The 16227-nt window shown below is 42.7% G+C and overlaps 1 protein-coding gene across 2 annotated transcripts in view; it reads left to right on the top strand.

Annotated features, from left to right (window-relative positions):
* The first annotated feature begins 4683 nt into the window (after positions 1-4683).
* Positions 4684-16227, top strand: part of Myocd (myocardin) — a 95913-nt gene continuing 84369 nt past the window's right edge. Inside the window, exon 1 of one of the 2 annotated variants that reach the window (XM_021213259.2) lies at positions 4684-5020. In XM_021213259.2, the coding sequence (XP_021068918.1) occupies positions 4966-5020 (55 nt within the window). In that variant the 5' untranslated portion in view covers positions 4684-4965. The remainder of the gene's footprint in view (positions 5021-16227) is intronic. The other variant, XM_029545958.1, reaches the window with a different exon arrangement.

The following is a 16227-nucleotide window of genomic DNA, read 5'->3' as shown; positions in this document are numbered from 1 at the left end:
AGCAAGCATTTGTACCTGGCTACTTCTGCTCCACTGTCGGAGGATGGCAGTGAAGGGACCATGCCTTCCATGCAGCAGTTGGTGGGGATCATCATGTGGCATTATTCTGCCGAGGCGGGAGCTCTTTTGCTAAACATCATATTTACTTTTTAAACAACCTAACTTCCCCATAGCCCAACCAATCATATATTAGGATGCACTTTGTTGTTCTTTACTGCTGTGTTTTCAAAACCCCGTGTGTCTTACACCCTGGATTTCCAATTCTCTGGGCCATTGTGGAGCAGGGTAGAGTGGATCTTATTTCCTCCCAAGTGGCCACAGAGAGCCTGGGGCTGCACAAGCAACTAGGTTCCCCATCCATTGTATGCTACGCTTCACCTCTATGTTCTTGTTTGTTTGTTTGTTTGTTTGTCTGTCTGTTTTTTTCTTACTCTTCTCCCACTGAAGTTACTTGAGTTTGCAAATCTGCCTGACAGGCAGGGTACTTGCCTTGGTGACACAGCCAGATCCTAGAATGCATTCTCGGAGTGTGTGAAGGGAGAGGAAGTGGTCAGATCTGTGAAAGGAAGAAGAGAGACTGTGGAGGCAGGAGACATCCAAACCAAGGACTTTTCAAGATCACTGTGAAAACTGATTCAGTCGGGTTTCCAGCTACCACGCTAAGATGGAGCCTCCTCCACAAAGGAACCGCAGGTCCTGGACCTGCCCAGGAGAGCTGACCACGCTGCACTTGCCTGAGACCCACTATCTGACCTCATGTTACACTCGGGGAAGGACGCCTCTAAGGGATCTGAATTCAAGCTGACTTCCCTGAGCCGTGCTCTGGGCTTAGGCCTATGAACACAAACATTCCCATGTTACCTTCATGCTGAGAAGCACAACTATGGAGAACAGAGCTCTAAGGTTAGCCAGCCATGACTTCCATGTCCCTTTATATAGTATTACCTCCCCTTAACCATGTGCTGGCCTGCTGAGAATGCCAAATGGCACTAGTATGAATAGAGTATGGTTTGGGGTAACAATGAAGTTTATTTGTTTGTTTGTTTTGGTAAAAATGGAATGGTCTATTGGAATGATGGTCTTTACCTGTAGCACCACAGACCCATGAGTGCATTGCCCAGAAGCCTCTGGGGCAAAGAAGCATCAATAAAGGACAATGAATTTTGTTGTTATTGTTGCTGCTGCTGCTGCTGCTGCTGATGATGATGATGATGATGATGATGATGATGATGTTTGGGCTTTTTCTTTCTTTGTTTTATTTTAATTTTTAGACAGAGTCTCCCACAGCCTTGGTCTGGAACTCCCTCTCTAGCTGAGGATGACAGAGAATTCCTGGTCCTCCTGCCTCTACCTCCCCTGTCTTGGCTTACAGGCAAGCACCCTCACTCTCAGTTTAGCAATAGAGATTGTTAGTTCTACCTTATAGTTATATAATGTATTCTTTTCATCCCTATTTAAGAATTTACAATCTTGAGAGAGCATCCTTGTATGTGGGCTCCATTAGTCCATGTCTTTACATGCCATGTTATTATAATTTGTGACACAGTTGTTTGTTTGTTTTTTTTAAATTGACTAGCAGTAAAGTAAAATAAATTGAAACAAAGTGCCATAGCAAAGGGGAAGGATACTGAAGAATCATCATGGAGGAGTAAGATCTTAGCAGTAGCCATTGCTACATTGCTAGGCTACACTCGGACAGCAGCTGACCAAGATTCCATTCTCCTGGGGGAACAGCCTGTCCAAATTCCACCAAAAAAAAAAAAAAAAGTCATAAAAATATTTGAGCACAGAGGGCAAAGGATGAGCTTATATAATGCACATATTTATATCCATAGATATCCCAAAGCCATAAGAGCTAGAAATCCTGGAGGGCAGAAGTCAGCTGCTCAATTCTCTGATGGGAAAAATCGAGGAGAACTGTGGTTATCAGGGTTTCCCAACTCGTCCATGGGGCTGCTGGGGGTGGGGTGAGACCAAGAGACAGAGAGATGGGAGAAAGAGGAAGGAAGAAAGTCAGGAAGAGAAAATAAAAAGGGGGGGCATGATGCTCTACTCTTAATTCTAGCACTCCAGAGTCTGAGGCAAGACTGAGGTCAACCTGAATAGGCCCCACTCCCAGGAGTCCTTAAACAATACAAACCTAACACAATGGGTTTAAATAACACAAAAGAGGAAAAAGGAGGGGGAGAAGGAGGAGGAGGAGGAGGAGAAGGAGGAGGAGGAGGAGGAAAATGAGGATACCACAAAGACAACTCAGAGGTGGATGGAGGCAAGGAAGATGGACAGAGATCTGAATTGGGTTGGGGGAGGGAGCTTGAATATCATCCAAATTGATTATATGAAATTCTTGAAGAATTAGTTAAAATATTACTTTAAGGATTAATGAATAAACTCCTTTTGAGATGAAAACTAAAAGAATCCCAGGGCAGAGAGATCTCATCTCACTAAACAACAATAAAAGAAAGCAAGCAAAAGAGGGACTGTGGTCCTGTACACAAACACACACTCCAACCCCCTCACTCCAACCCCCTCCCTCCCTCTAGGTCAGGAAAACCCTTGGTTGGGGTTGGATCCTTTGGCTGATTTTATCACAACTCCCACTGAACAAAGAAAGCCCCACTAAGCTGTAGTGGGCAGCTCCTCAGCCTCGCTGTCTTCTGTGTAAAAATTCCCTTGGGTCTTTTCTTCTATTCTTTCTTTTTTGTGTTTCACAGAATAGTTTCCTCCATGGGATAATTTTGTGATGTCCCTTATCCTGCTACCTCTTTTCTCTGGAGTAACCCCTGTCACATACATCTCAAACCTGCTTAGCGCTCTTCTAGACACTCGGGCCTGCCCCCTCTGGGTCCTTCCTCTGTTTTGCTTCTTTTCATTGACGAATTGGATTGTGGGATTTAACTACAAGAAAGAAAAGCTGAGAAGAGAGACCATCTCTATGTAACACATAATACAACATCTTCCCCTTCACCTTCTAAGTTCAGGCATCTGCGATTATGTTACATTGTATAGCAAGTGGGAATAAGGATTCACAGTCAGCTGGCTTGACAGAGTTTTCCCTTAAAGTAAGGTTAACTCAGAGAGAGATGCAGAAGGTGGGGAGGGAGGAGCTAGACTGATAAGATGTAATAAGAACTTGACCCACAATTTCTGTTTTGGAAGATGGAAGAACAGGCTGGAAGCCAAGGAACATGGGTGGCCTCTAGTAGCTGGAAAGGGAAAGGAAATGGATTCTCTTCATGAGCTTCCAGAAGGGAATACAGTTCTGCCAACACCTTGATTTTTTTTTTTTTTTTAACTCAGTGAGACTCCCAGCCTTCAAACCTGCAAAAGGTAATGAATCCAGATTGCTGTAAGCCATTAAAGCAGTTGTGATCTGTTCCCACAGGAACAGCCCAGTTCAGCACTGCTTGTGGAATGCATAACCACTGCCAGGCTACCACAGGAGGCAGCCTGTTGCAGGCCTATGCTGCCCAACCCTATTCACAAGAGGAAGTTGAGTAGCAGGGCTCCACCTCCTCTCTGATTTAGTAAGGAGGTGCATTACCTATCTCAGAAAACGTGATTCTAAGATTCAGGTGTGTTGGTGCAACCCAAAGAATGGGGGAAAGGAAGGTCTGGGCATCCTGGGGTGTCTTCAGCAACAGTTGATAGAGGAAGAAGACCCCGGATCAGGGCAGAGATTAGTCCCTAACAGATATTGTTACTTTAGGCCTCCACCTGTCATTGTCATTCCCTTCAAGAATTCACAGCTTTGAGACAAAAGCAGAGATGTAAAGAATTGTACCTGGGAGCTCATGGGCATATAAAGTTGCAATTAGTGGCAAATTGTGTGTTGTATGTATGCAGTTCAATGTTTTTTTTTTTTAAAAAAAAAAAAACTATCTAAATCTTCGTCTTAATTTGTTGTACTTGATGACACACGTCACCCCAGGCGCCCCAGATATGTGCATCATCAGCGCCGCTTTGGGTGCCCTATGGATTTCCCACTATGAAAGGGAGGTGAAAAACCTCTGCGCCTTTCCAATCTGGCTTCCCCGGGCCACCGAGTCCTACCCTGTTGAGTGCTCAATAGTACGCTCGACTTTTGCACCATCTGCACTCTGGGCTCAGTCCCCAGACACAAACTTTTTGTGTCTCCATAGAGAGCATCCAACCACAGAGAAAGACTTTCTGCCACTTCTTCGGACGCTCAGTAGAGATAGCTGCTCCAGGCATTGGTCTCCTGAAGCACCACAGCACGCTCGGATACAGAGGGGAAGCGGGTGCTCCCGGGAGCTGCAAACCAACCCCGCTTCTTGGCCCAGGCGCCAGCGCGTTCTGGGGATGTGCCTTCCCGAGCCCTGCAGTAAGCTGGAGACACCAGGGACATGCACACCTAGGACAAGCGGATACACTCCTACCGTCGCCAGGCGCCACCTGCACGCCAGGCGCCGCCTGCAGCCTTCGGGCATCCGATTTAGGGGTGTCAGTGCAGAGACTCCCGCCTGGGCAAGCAGCCTTGGCGTACTATTCAGCAAAGAGTTAAGAGCCTGCTGTTAAGACTCCTGGGGCCGCGTCTGGTCCCCAGGCCCCGCTCGCCGCTCCTGATTGGCTGATCTCCTGTCAGTAGTAAAGAGGATCAGATAGCAAATTTGGGACCTTCATAAAGGCTTGGTGGCGGTACTCCGCGACCGCTGGCAGCCTATGACATCAGTCAGGAACGCCTAGGATGCGGCTGTTCCCGGCCACCCTCAGAGGAGGAGGGTCCTGCCGGCTAGGAGTTAATTAGCCTCGCGAGCGGCGAAGGGGGAGGCGCCAGTTTTCTGGGGACACTGGCGGCCACTGTGCGTCCTCCTACCCAAGGGAGCTCCCCAAGAGTTGGATGAATTCTGGGTTGTTAGCTGCTGTCCTCTGGGCTCCCGGGAGCCAGTTTCTGGTGGAAAGCGGGGCGTCTGGCCAGCGACCAGCGGCTTGCTGAGACTCACCATGACACTCCTGGGGTCTGAACACTCTTTGCTGATTAGAAGGAAGTTCCGATCAGGTAGAGTAAGGCGTTCAGCACTCCTTAAACTTTTCATCTCTACCACTCAACTGTTTTACAATGAATGCTTGTTGGGCCTGAGGTGGCGGCCTTCCCTCTGTTTCCCCAAAATGAACACTGTGTTTGACTGAATGCCTTCAAATGTCTTCCCTTTGACCTGTATTAAGTTTGAGTTTTGTTTACGAATAATCCAATGTCTTACTTTATTTTATTATATTTTCCTTTATCGGTAAATAGAAATTTTTGAGGGGACTATCCAAAAGGAACTGTATTGAAATGGGCAAATCCAGGAGCTGAATATATATAGAATGGGCGCGTTATCAGTTACAACTGCTGAGACAATGTGCCTAGTACTGTGAGAAGTCTAGGGGTCACTTAACATGTAGCTAATCCAAACAAATGTATTTCCCAAAAAAGTCACTTGGAGGAAGTAAAAATAGCAAATTTGGAGCACACCAAGAATTTTTAAATGACATCACCATGGGGGAAAAAAACAGCGCCACAAATATTTTTTCCCAAACCATCTGATATTTATAAATGGACAATTTTCCCTAAAATTGTTGTGTTAGTGGCACACAGAAATACTTCTGGAGGGACACTCAGGAGAGGTGAGTATAAGGAAAGGGTATGTTGGGGCCTACAAAAGATGCAGGATTGTGTTCCCTCTGTTCCCTCGTTAGCATCCTGGAAGGGCTACCTAACTGGGCCCTTTCTTGCTTTTATAATGGAGGTAACTGGACCATTCAATGATGGCAGGGCACCTTCTAAGAAGGAACATTTTGGTGAGAGCTCTGGTGTGAGACTTCCATGTAACAGGTGCTGGCTGAATGCTGGTGCCGCTCGCTTTGTCACTTCCCTTGGTCCTTCTGAAGGTGCTACACAACTGTTTGTCTTGAAATGAGTGGCTCAAAAATTGTGCACAGCGGGTGATGGGCCATAAGGAACCTCTGTAACTACCTTAGTTGTTCCTGGTCCTTAGTTGTGGATGGGACACTCTGGAGATTTTTCGAAGGATTGTTTAGGGAGGCGAGTAGAAAACTTAAGAGCTTAAGTGGCCAGGAGCCACAGTGCCTCTGGAGGTCCGGGGTGTGTCTCCTAACCGCTAGGCACCAGTGTCAGCCATGCACATTTGTCTTCTCCACGTTGAGGTGAGGTGGTTAGTTTGAACACCAGAGACCTCACATGCTTGGTAATTTGCTCAAAACCACAAGGCAATACTGCCACCTTTCTGAGGGAGCAAGGATGTCATTTTTGTTTTTGTATAAAGCCGAGTTTATTTCAACTGCTCCCGTGCAGTTTAATGGGGTAGAGGGAGGGACGGAGAGAGGCTGCCGGATGGTCTCTAAAAGAATTTGGTGATGTTCTTGATAGAGGGCTTGCAAAACAGACTTATCAAGGAATTCCTCGGCTGAAATATAGTGGAGAGGGAAGAATGTTTGCACCATTATAACCCCTAACTCAGTGGATTGTGTAGGCCTGAGGTCTCCACCTGGACCCTGCACATCTTTACCCTGAAGCTTTGAAGAAGTCCAACCCCACTTCTTTTTTTTTTTTTTTTCTTTCTTTCTGTCTTGTTGAGACAGGGTTTCTCTGTGTAGCCCTGGCTGTCCTGGAACTCACTCTGTAGACCAGGCTGGCCTCGAAATCAGAAGTCCACCTGCCTCTGCCTCCCAAGTGCTGGGACTAAAGGCATGTGCCATCACTGCCCAGCATCAACCCCGCTTTTTTCAGGCATTTGTGTCATAAGGAAGGTAGTTTGTTGAAGCATAATACAGAAGTAGGAAGCTTAATTTAAAGCTTTGATTTAAAAGGTAAGGGGACTGGAATCTATGACGGACAAAGCCAGTTGGGTATCTTGGGTGTTGTGGTTGATAATCTTACACAAGAGAAAGAAAAACATTATTGTAAAATTGTAAATCAATTGATGGCTACTGGTTACACTTCCTGGATAGAGTGACCACGGTGGAGATGTGGCCCCGTGGCCTGCCTGGCCTTGTATTAACTGCCTCTGCCCAGGGGGTTTTGCTTCACTTTCTGCCCAATAATGAATGAGGAAGGTTTCTTCTTCACCTTGATATCTCTCTCTCTCCCTTCCTCCCTCCCTCCCTCCATACCTCCCTTCTTCTCGGTCACCCCCATTTCTTTCTTGAGGGACTTCAGCTGCCAACTCTAAAACTTCCTATATAGCAGCGAATATTCACTGCAATAGTAGATCCTGGTATTATGATTTTAAAATTAATGTTTCAAAACTAACTGAAAGTAAATTGTCTTATGGTTATAGCAATGAGCTTGCTGTCATAGGCCTCGTCCACAGTCTCCAGACAGTTCCTCTCATTCTGAAACTGGCGTGGACAACAACTATGTTTTACCAACTCCCCGCTAACTCTGTCCAAGTAGACTTGTGATTGACTGACCTGTCATGAAAGTTTGGGACTCAGAATGTTTACATCTGTGAACATGTTTGGTGATGTAAATTAATCTTACCTAGCAGAAGCAGGGTGTCCTGGCTGAATGTGTGGGTCTCAGTCAGACTGGCTGGGTTTTCAACCATCACCTCTTTGGTTTGGGCTATATGACCTTTAATCTAGGCCAACATCATAGCTCTCTGCATCTTATGTGCCTCACATGTGAAGAATGCTGGTGACTTTATGGTGCTTAGAAGAGATAAATCTGATAACACAAGCAGCTGAGTTAGGACAACGATATGCTGGTGAACCCTGGTCAAACAGTGCTCAGGACGAACAGATGCTCTTTGGCAGTGGGGTCCTCAATCGGCCGTTTGCTCCCTTCTAGACCTTGGTTTCTTAGCTTGTAGATGTCCAGGTGAATGATGTGGTTTCTTAGGCCACGCTGGTATCGTCCATGGCTCCTGGAAGGTGTAAAGATCATGTGGGAACAAGAGTGTGTGGCCTTGGTGGGCGAGTAGATGGCAGCTTGCTTAGACGCAATACGGTTGTTATTTTTAAATCGACCACGTTTTTACAGTATTCATTTTTCTCATTCTTAATCCAGTTCTTGTAATTGGTGTTACTTTCTGAAGTTTTTTCTTCATATCATTTTCTATGTCAAGGGCCCACACAGGAATACAAGCAGATAAAGAGAAAGATGGATGGGTTTCTTTGTGGGTTTTGTTTCAAAAGAAGCAATGCCTTTCCTTGTTTTGTTTTGTTTTGTTTTGATTTATTTGTTTCTCCCATGTCTCCCTTTTACCCATCTCAGTCAGCCCAAACCAAAGCTAACTCTGGTACCTGGCGTTGCCCAGCCTTGCCCTCCCCACAAATGTACACTTGTCAGATTTAGCAAACAGGAATACGGGACACCCCGTTCATTTTTAATTTTGAACAAACAATAATAAAGCTTTCAGTATTTATCAATATTTAGGACGGAGTTTTCTCTGAAACGCACTTTGCTAATGCCTATCGTATTTTCCTTGGCAATCACCTACAGTCCTGGGACTGTTTTTTTTTTCCAACACTCTGCTGTCCTGTCCAATATATCCCATGAGCCTCTTGAGATTTTGGGTCCCCCAGATTACAGAATACGTATCTCAGCTAAGTCTCAGCGTGAAGTAGGGACGGCATGAGAAGGAACCCTGGCGCCCACGAGCAGACCCAGGATTCAGAGGGAAGGAAGAGAGCAGGTTCACCTCTGCCTTCCTGGCAAAGAGGGGACTCTGATACTGCACAGCTATAGCTAAAAGAAGCTGAGGACAATCCAGGCGACAATCCAGGCAGGCAGAGGGTACCCGGGATCCAGCCTCCCATGTATGTGAGTAGTTTCCTGTCCTCCAATGGAAAGCCCAGGTCCTCCTTGAGGGATTTTGGACCCTTCCTGTCCCTCTTTCCTTTGTCCTGCTGACAATGTAGCAGGTTTACTAAGTCCCTAATTAATACATACCTTTAACCAGACTGGATTGTCTCTCTTACAAGCTGAGGTCTTTAGATGGGGATGGAGACCCCTGATTTACCACCATAGACACTACGAGAAGAAATGTCCACTATATGATATCCCCGTGCTGCCTGAGCCACTAGCTAGTCTTATAGCTTGGGACAACAAATTTAACCTAAAATAAGGCCTTTCCTATGACGTATAACTTATCAAGATGTCAATTTAATTTGGCTTCTTCAGATCTTGTTTTTGTCCTGTGCAAAACCGAAGATTTTTAACTGATTCATCTCTGAAGTTATTTTCAGCCTGAAGACTTTACCTTCTCCCACAACTGAATGGCCTTAACTACTTTTTTGTGAAATTTTAAACACACAAGTGTTAAAAATTTAAACACTAAAGCATTGTCATAAGAGACTGTAAAGAAGTGAACTTTAAACAATTAACGTATTTCAATTTTTTAAATAGGTACCTTAATTCATCTTTTATATAATTAATTAATTAATTTTGAAACCAGGTCACTCTCTAGACCAGGCTAGCCTATAACCTACTACATAGCCCAGGATGGGTGATACGCCTGCCTCAGCCTCCTGGTACTGTGATTAGAGACATGTGCCTCCATGTCCAGTGATATTTTAAATCGTTTGTAAAGGGCAAAGACACTTTCAGGGTCAGACTTTCAGGGTCACGTCCCCCAAGTCTGATAGCAGTGGATTTATTCATAGAGCATGGGCTTTCTCTCCCTCTCTGAGTTAGATGCAAAAGCCCGGCCCTTCTTTCTGCCTCCCCTATTTTTAATCTCCTATCCACTCCAAACCTTTGCACAGACTAAACATTTTACTTATGTACTGGTCTATTATTATTCTATGTGTACAAGAAAAATTCTTATCTGCTTTTGGTTTTACTGCTTTTTACTCTCTGCCACATAGGCCAGGGCTCAGCATAGAAAGGGAACCCACAAAACATGTGCTCATTCCTGGGTGTCGCCCAGGAATACAGTATGTGCTTAGGAGACTCCGGATTTGATCCTTGGGACTTCAGAAATAAATAACGTGTCATATTCCCCAGCTAAGATTGTTCAAAAATCAATAAAAGTCAATCTTTTTTTTTTTTTAGGTACGTGGGTATGTGCTGAAATTAACTTAAAAGGGGATGTAGAGAGAGGTGAGAACAACATTGCAAATTTCAGCCAGCTCTTCACAGGAAAGCAATAGTTACACCCCAAAGGAGGGTGGTGCTTAGGAATTCAAAATGCAAAAGGATATCAAAGTGGGTGAGGCTAGGAGGGGCATTTTCTAAAGTCAGAAATTAGAATTTACTCTGGAGTTTGGAGGTGGTTTTGTGCATAATCTCATCAGATTAATTAAGCAAAATCACTTATGGGCAGATGGTAGTTGTGTGGCTGTACACCACACACCAGGGATTGTGATAGAGTTCTAACCTCTGATTTTCTGAAACAACAACAACAACAAAAGTGTTCGCGGGGAGAGGGGGAACTGAAGATGGTGCCTGTGTGAGAGTATTTGTCTAGCATGCAGAGGACTCCAAATTCCTTCCCCAGCACTATGAGGGGTGTAAGTGGGTTTCTTTTTTTTTTTAAGGCAAGAGCAAACGGCATTCATTTTATCTGCTACATTATAAAACAGATAGAGAAAAAGACTTTATATCGCATTGCATTGAGTTTGTTTCAGAGGTCTATAATCCAAATTAGATTAATTTGAAGAAAACCTAAATACAGGCCAGAAGCCAAGTGCTATGTCCCAGGGTTAAAATATGACATGTTTAAGGAGAGTTTAACCTGAATGAGAGCAGATGTAATTTACCCACAACAAGCTCCCTGACAGGTGGTGAGCAGGCACCTGGCATCTCTGTCCAGGTGTGGATGGAGGACCAGCAGGTTCGTTCTGCAGGCAGCTGCAGAATTATGACTCCCTCCATCCTGGAGGCAGAGACACGTGGGTGCTACTATATCTTCCCTGACAGCGTGACCTTGGGAAAGCTAGCTTTGCTCTCTGGGCCTCCATTTGCATGTTGGCAAAATGACTCATGGTCTTTGCAGCAGGCAGGGCTCTGTGGGGGAAAGATCTCTTGGCAGTTCCTAAGAACTCGTTTTTCAAGGGAGAAATCTCACTCTCCTTGTGGCAATGGCTTGCTTGATACACTGGCATGGGAGTTCCACATGAGAGAAACCTGAAGTTGTTAAAAGATGCTGATGGACATAAATAGGATTAACAACAATAACAGCAGACATTAGCCAAATGGCTTTGCAACCTTATACTTTAAGCTCTTGGATTTTTCTGCTTTATTAAGCAGGTAGTGGTTATCTTTTTTTTTTTTCTTCCCAGAATTGCTAATAAATCAAGTTTTACTTAACCAGATGTGGATCACTATTCTTAGACAAAACAGAGAGTTCGCCAAATTTTGTTCAAACAAGACGGATCCTTTATCCCCAGAAATCTACAATAAATAAGGTTTGTTGCTGTCGTGGTTTCCCCACCCAAACCCCCCAGAATGCCTCCGAATGCTTTCCGAAGTCTTTGAAGGGAGAACAATATCTTTCTTTTCTCCTGTAGATGAGGGAGGATAAATTCTCTCACTCTCCTCTTGGAGGACTCCAAGGTGCAGTAGTTTCTCTCTGAGCTACATTCAGCCATGTTACCTCCCTGTGACAAGCTGTAGATTCAAAGTAAATGAAAACCATGCAATATTGTAAAATATATTTTACTGGGTGATCTTCCGAGTAGGGATTGGTGATGCTTGGTGTGTGTTGCAAAGGTAAATGGATCCACTGCTCTCAGATGCTGTGCCTTAACCAGCACTGTCTGGTGCCCTGGATGAACACACAGATAAGGTCTCCAGCCTCCACTACAGCTCCCTCCAGGGACCCTTGTCTATTGGCACAAAGGCATCCACCATTTCTTCAAGAATGGATTTCCTGGCCCATCTCCATTACACAGATGATCTGACAGGATGAAAGTAGACTGAAAACTGTCCTGTTCACTGTTTCTAGAAACACACACCCTTGAGGGAAACAGTGAGCCTTGGCATCTACATGGCTTTGGGCAAGGTTTTAGGTACAAGGTAATGTTCCAGAAGTTTTAGTGAAGCTCAGAAAAACAAAAGTAAAAGCAAAACAAAGCAAAAGCAAAACAAAGCAAAATCAGTTAAACACAGTGTTGTTCAGCATGAACTGGGCAGCAACCTCCTTGAAAGGCCTTCCAGAGATTTGTCAAGGTTATACTCTGAGCGTCGGTTTAAGCCTTTCTGTTGTTCAGCGTGCTGTTGTAGATATTTCCGGCTATCCCACAGAAGGGTAATTCTGCTTTAAGACTCTCTAGTCTCGAAGGCAAGTGTGTGGCAATTTACTAATCACTTGTCTTGGAAAACTCAGTTTTGATTTTATGCATGCATAATACTACTCTGAAAATAATGATATATAACTCTGTGAAACCCTTTAGGAAAAAAAAATGGTTCTTTTTCTTACCTTGGTAGGCTTGGTAAGTCATTAGATAAATGCCTGAATGTGGGAAGAATGGACTTGAGTTTTGTCATCCACAATGGTAGCTGGCCTTTTCACACCTAGATCAACCCCGGGCTCCTTCCACGGGTGATAAATGTTTGCCTGCAGGAGAACTGAACTATCATGTGTTCTTTTCCAGTAGCAGCTGGTATTCACTTCGACTTTTGTGTCTTTTCAGTAGAGGAAGAATAGGAAAGTGAAGAAGAGTTTATTTGGAAAGCCCTACATTGTCTACTATCTAGGAAGCACTTGCTACCAAACACAACTGAGAATTTATCAAAGAGGGGTAGGAGTTTCTGGACCTATTATCTATGACCTTATCTCTGACCTCATCTGAGGTGTGGAAAAGCTTCGTGGGTCGGGAGCGATTCTCCCCAGTTATACATGCAGAGGCTGAGACTCAGGATGTCAAATGACTTAGAAACCAGCTATGAATCTGTGTGTCCCACCGAATAGAGGTAATATCGTCTTTCCCTTCTGCTTCCCATCTGTACACACACACACACACACACAATTATATACAAATACACATATACAAATACGCAAACATGAGCACATACATGTGTAAACAAACAAATACACACACACACACACACACACCTGAACCAGTAGACCTTCCAAATATAGTCTCAGTTACTATTATCCCCAGCAAATAGTTACTAATAAGGCTACTTGTTTTAGTATTAAGTTATTCATGCTACACTTTATCTCTGGATTGTCATACAACTTGATTAGTAAATATGATTTTGTTTCAGAAGAAATATCAAGAAAAATTTGAAAGCCAATAAAATAATTCAAAAAGACCTAGTCTAAGCCATTACACGTAGACATGTAAGAGCCATTTATTAATTAAGATTCAGAATAAAATAGAAAAAAGTTATCAGGGTCACAAATGATCTTACACATCTGCATATACACATGCTCTCTCTCTCTCTCTCTCTCTCTCTCTCTCTCTATATATATATATATATATATATATATATATACACAATAGATGTGTCCATGTGTTAATACCTCTTCATAGTCATGAAAGTCTGTTGGGAAAATTGATATTCATGAACTTTAAAATAAATTCAAGTAAATGAAGTCCATAAGATATTATAGAAAAGACAGCAGAGAGCAGCTTTATAATCTTGGCATGGGACAGCTTTCCCATGCTTGCCTCCCCAGCCAAAGAAGAAATAAAAATGGATGTACTAGCCACTTAAAAATGAAAAACTTGAAAAAAAAAAGAATCACCCAAAGAAACCGAAGTCAAATAGTAACTTGAAAAAAATAGTTCTGGAAAACATTTTCAAGACAAAATTATTACAAATATTACTATTAAAAATTAGATTTAAAGCAAACAACACAGAGAAAGAATTGAGAGAAAATAGTCAACAAGCACTTGAAAGACACCAACTTTACATCCACCCCCTGGCCCAGGGGCATGTGACTTGGGACAGCTAAGGATGTGGTCCCATGCAAATTCACAAACATACTCAAGGTTTTTGGCCTTGGTTTTTTTTTGGGGGGGGGGGAAGGGTTGTTTAGGGTTTTTTTAGTTGATTTTTTTGTTTGTTTGTTTGTTTTTCCTTTTAATTGTAAGTCGATTGCACAGATCTCTGATGTGAACTTCATAAATGACAACATCAAAGCTAAAAACTTGTCTACCCACCAGTATGAGCTGAAAGTCAGGATGCTACATTTTTCATAGGTAAAACGAGTTAAAAAAAAAAAAACTTAAAATCTGGTAACATTAAGTGTGCTACAAATGTGAAAATATGGGTATGTTACTAACAGGTTAGTATTTATAGCTATGAAAATTATTTATAGCTATAAAAATAATTGGCATAATTTTATGTCAGTCTCACAGACAGAGTTTTATTTGAACCTTATAATCAGCCACGAAACTTCAAGGTATCTAACGTAAACCATACACACATATAGAGGTACTTGGGAAATTTTTGCTATTTTTGAGACAGTATTCTGTTTAACCCAGGTTGACCCATGTCTTGAAATCCTGCCTTAGTATCCTAAGCGTTGACACACCTATTTAGATATCTCACTGCATCATAGTTTATAAGCTAGATATGGAAATTCATATTTTTAATCCCAGCACTCAGGAAGATCAATACTTCAATTCTGTCCTGGACTATATAGGGAGACCCTGTCTCAAACAAACAAACAACAGGGTTTCTATGTTCAGCCTTAGAAAGATGATATCTACATAAACAATCACCTACAGAGATGTTTAATTAAATTATGTTAAATTCATACTATAATCCAAAACAGAAAATGATTTTTCAAAAACACGTGAAGTGATACAGAAAGATACCTAAGATTCACAATTTTTTTTTTTTAAAAAAAAAAGTAGATTTAATTATTTTCTATGCATGAGTGTTTTGTCTGTTCCTATGTATGTCCAACAGGGATGTGCCTGGTGCCCATGGAGACCAGACTAGGGAGGGCATCAGATGCAGCTGGAGTTGCAGGTGCTTGTGAAGCACAATGTGGGTTCTGAGAATCAAACCAGGTCCTCTACAAGCACACAAGGGACTCCTAGCCTCCAAGCCATCTCACAGCCCAAGATTCTGAATTTTAAAAACAGATTAAGACATGATTGGGCCGCATACTTTTATTTACATTTTTAAATTATGTGTTAAGAAGATATAAAAGGGGAAAGAATGTGTGTATCATTATTTAGAATGACAACAGGACTCCTCCGGCAGAGGAAGGTCTTCTCCATTTGTATCTCTTAAGAATGTACTTAAGTTCACATAATTTTCAATTTTGCCTAAAATATAAGGAGACTATCCTATCTTAGCAGAGGCTGGAAACACCATACGTCTACAAATCCTTAACCATGTTGATAAAATTTCAAGTATGATTTTATAAGATATAAATAATATAATTAGCTTGATTATATATTTTAAGCCCCTGGCCTTCAAAGGCTTAAAAATTTTAAGAGAATTAGGTAACATAGACATAGGATATATGTTTAATACATACATACAAATGTTAATAAATGCTAATTGTTAGGCTCGCTAATTAACCATAGGCATCAAAAGAAAAAGGGCAAAGAAATTCCTTTAAAGGTTGACAGGCTCTTAACACAAGTCATCAGAGCCAAAGCAGAAGTCCGTCCATGTGGCCTCAGTTGGCCTTTCCACATTGTTTATTCAGGGCGTTTCTTGAGAATCCTTTATGCCTTCTGTAGCATACAGCAATAACGTGGTCCTGGGTTCAATCTGTTGCTTTATCTTCAGGCCTTAGAGAGATGGATGAGGGAGGGCAGACATTCGCTGTCTTTCAGAAGCAAAACGATGAGGGATTGGCTGGGTACCTGGAAAATGCATCTGCCCTCAAATTCCTGCCAACCTCACAGTGCAACCAAGAGAGACTGAAAGCACTCGGCCCCTGGCATTAATTACTATTCCTCTTTCCCACCCCTTCCTTACCCAGCATCTTGCTTTCTCCAGTTTCAGTGCACCATGATGAACTGAAAAGGGCAAAGGGCAAACTCCAGAAATTAAAAAAAACAAACAAAAAAAGAAAACAACAACAACAACAAAAAAAAAACACAAGCTCTCTAAGTAGCCTTTAGTAAGCTATATTTTTTTTTCTATTTTAGTGAGATATTGTTAATATCTTACTGTGCCTAACGTGTAGTTAAATTTTACGGTAAATACACTTGCATAGCAAAAACACAGAAAATACAGGGCCCACCACTATCAGAGCTCTCAGGCTCTGAGGGAGCATTTATATGCCATACATAAGTGGATACCACTCCGTGCTGAAATGTTTGAATTTAAAATTTAAA

The sequence above is a fragment of the Mus pahari genome, chromosome 14 (genome assembly GCF_900095145.1).
Source record: "Mus pahari chromosome 14, PAHARI_EIJ_v1.1, whole genome shotgun sequence".
In the NCBI taxonomy this organism is placed as follows: Eukaryota; Metazoa; Chordata; class Mammalia; order Rodentia; family Muridae; genus Mus; species Mus pahari.
The sequence above is the reverse complement of the archived record's forward strand: the minus strand, read 5'-3'. Positions and strand labels throughout refer to the sequence as shown.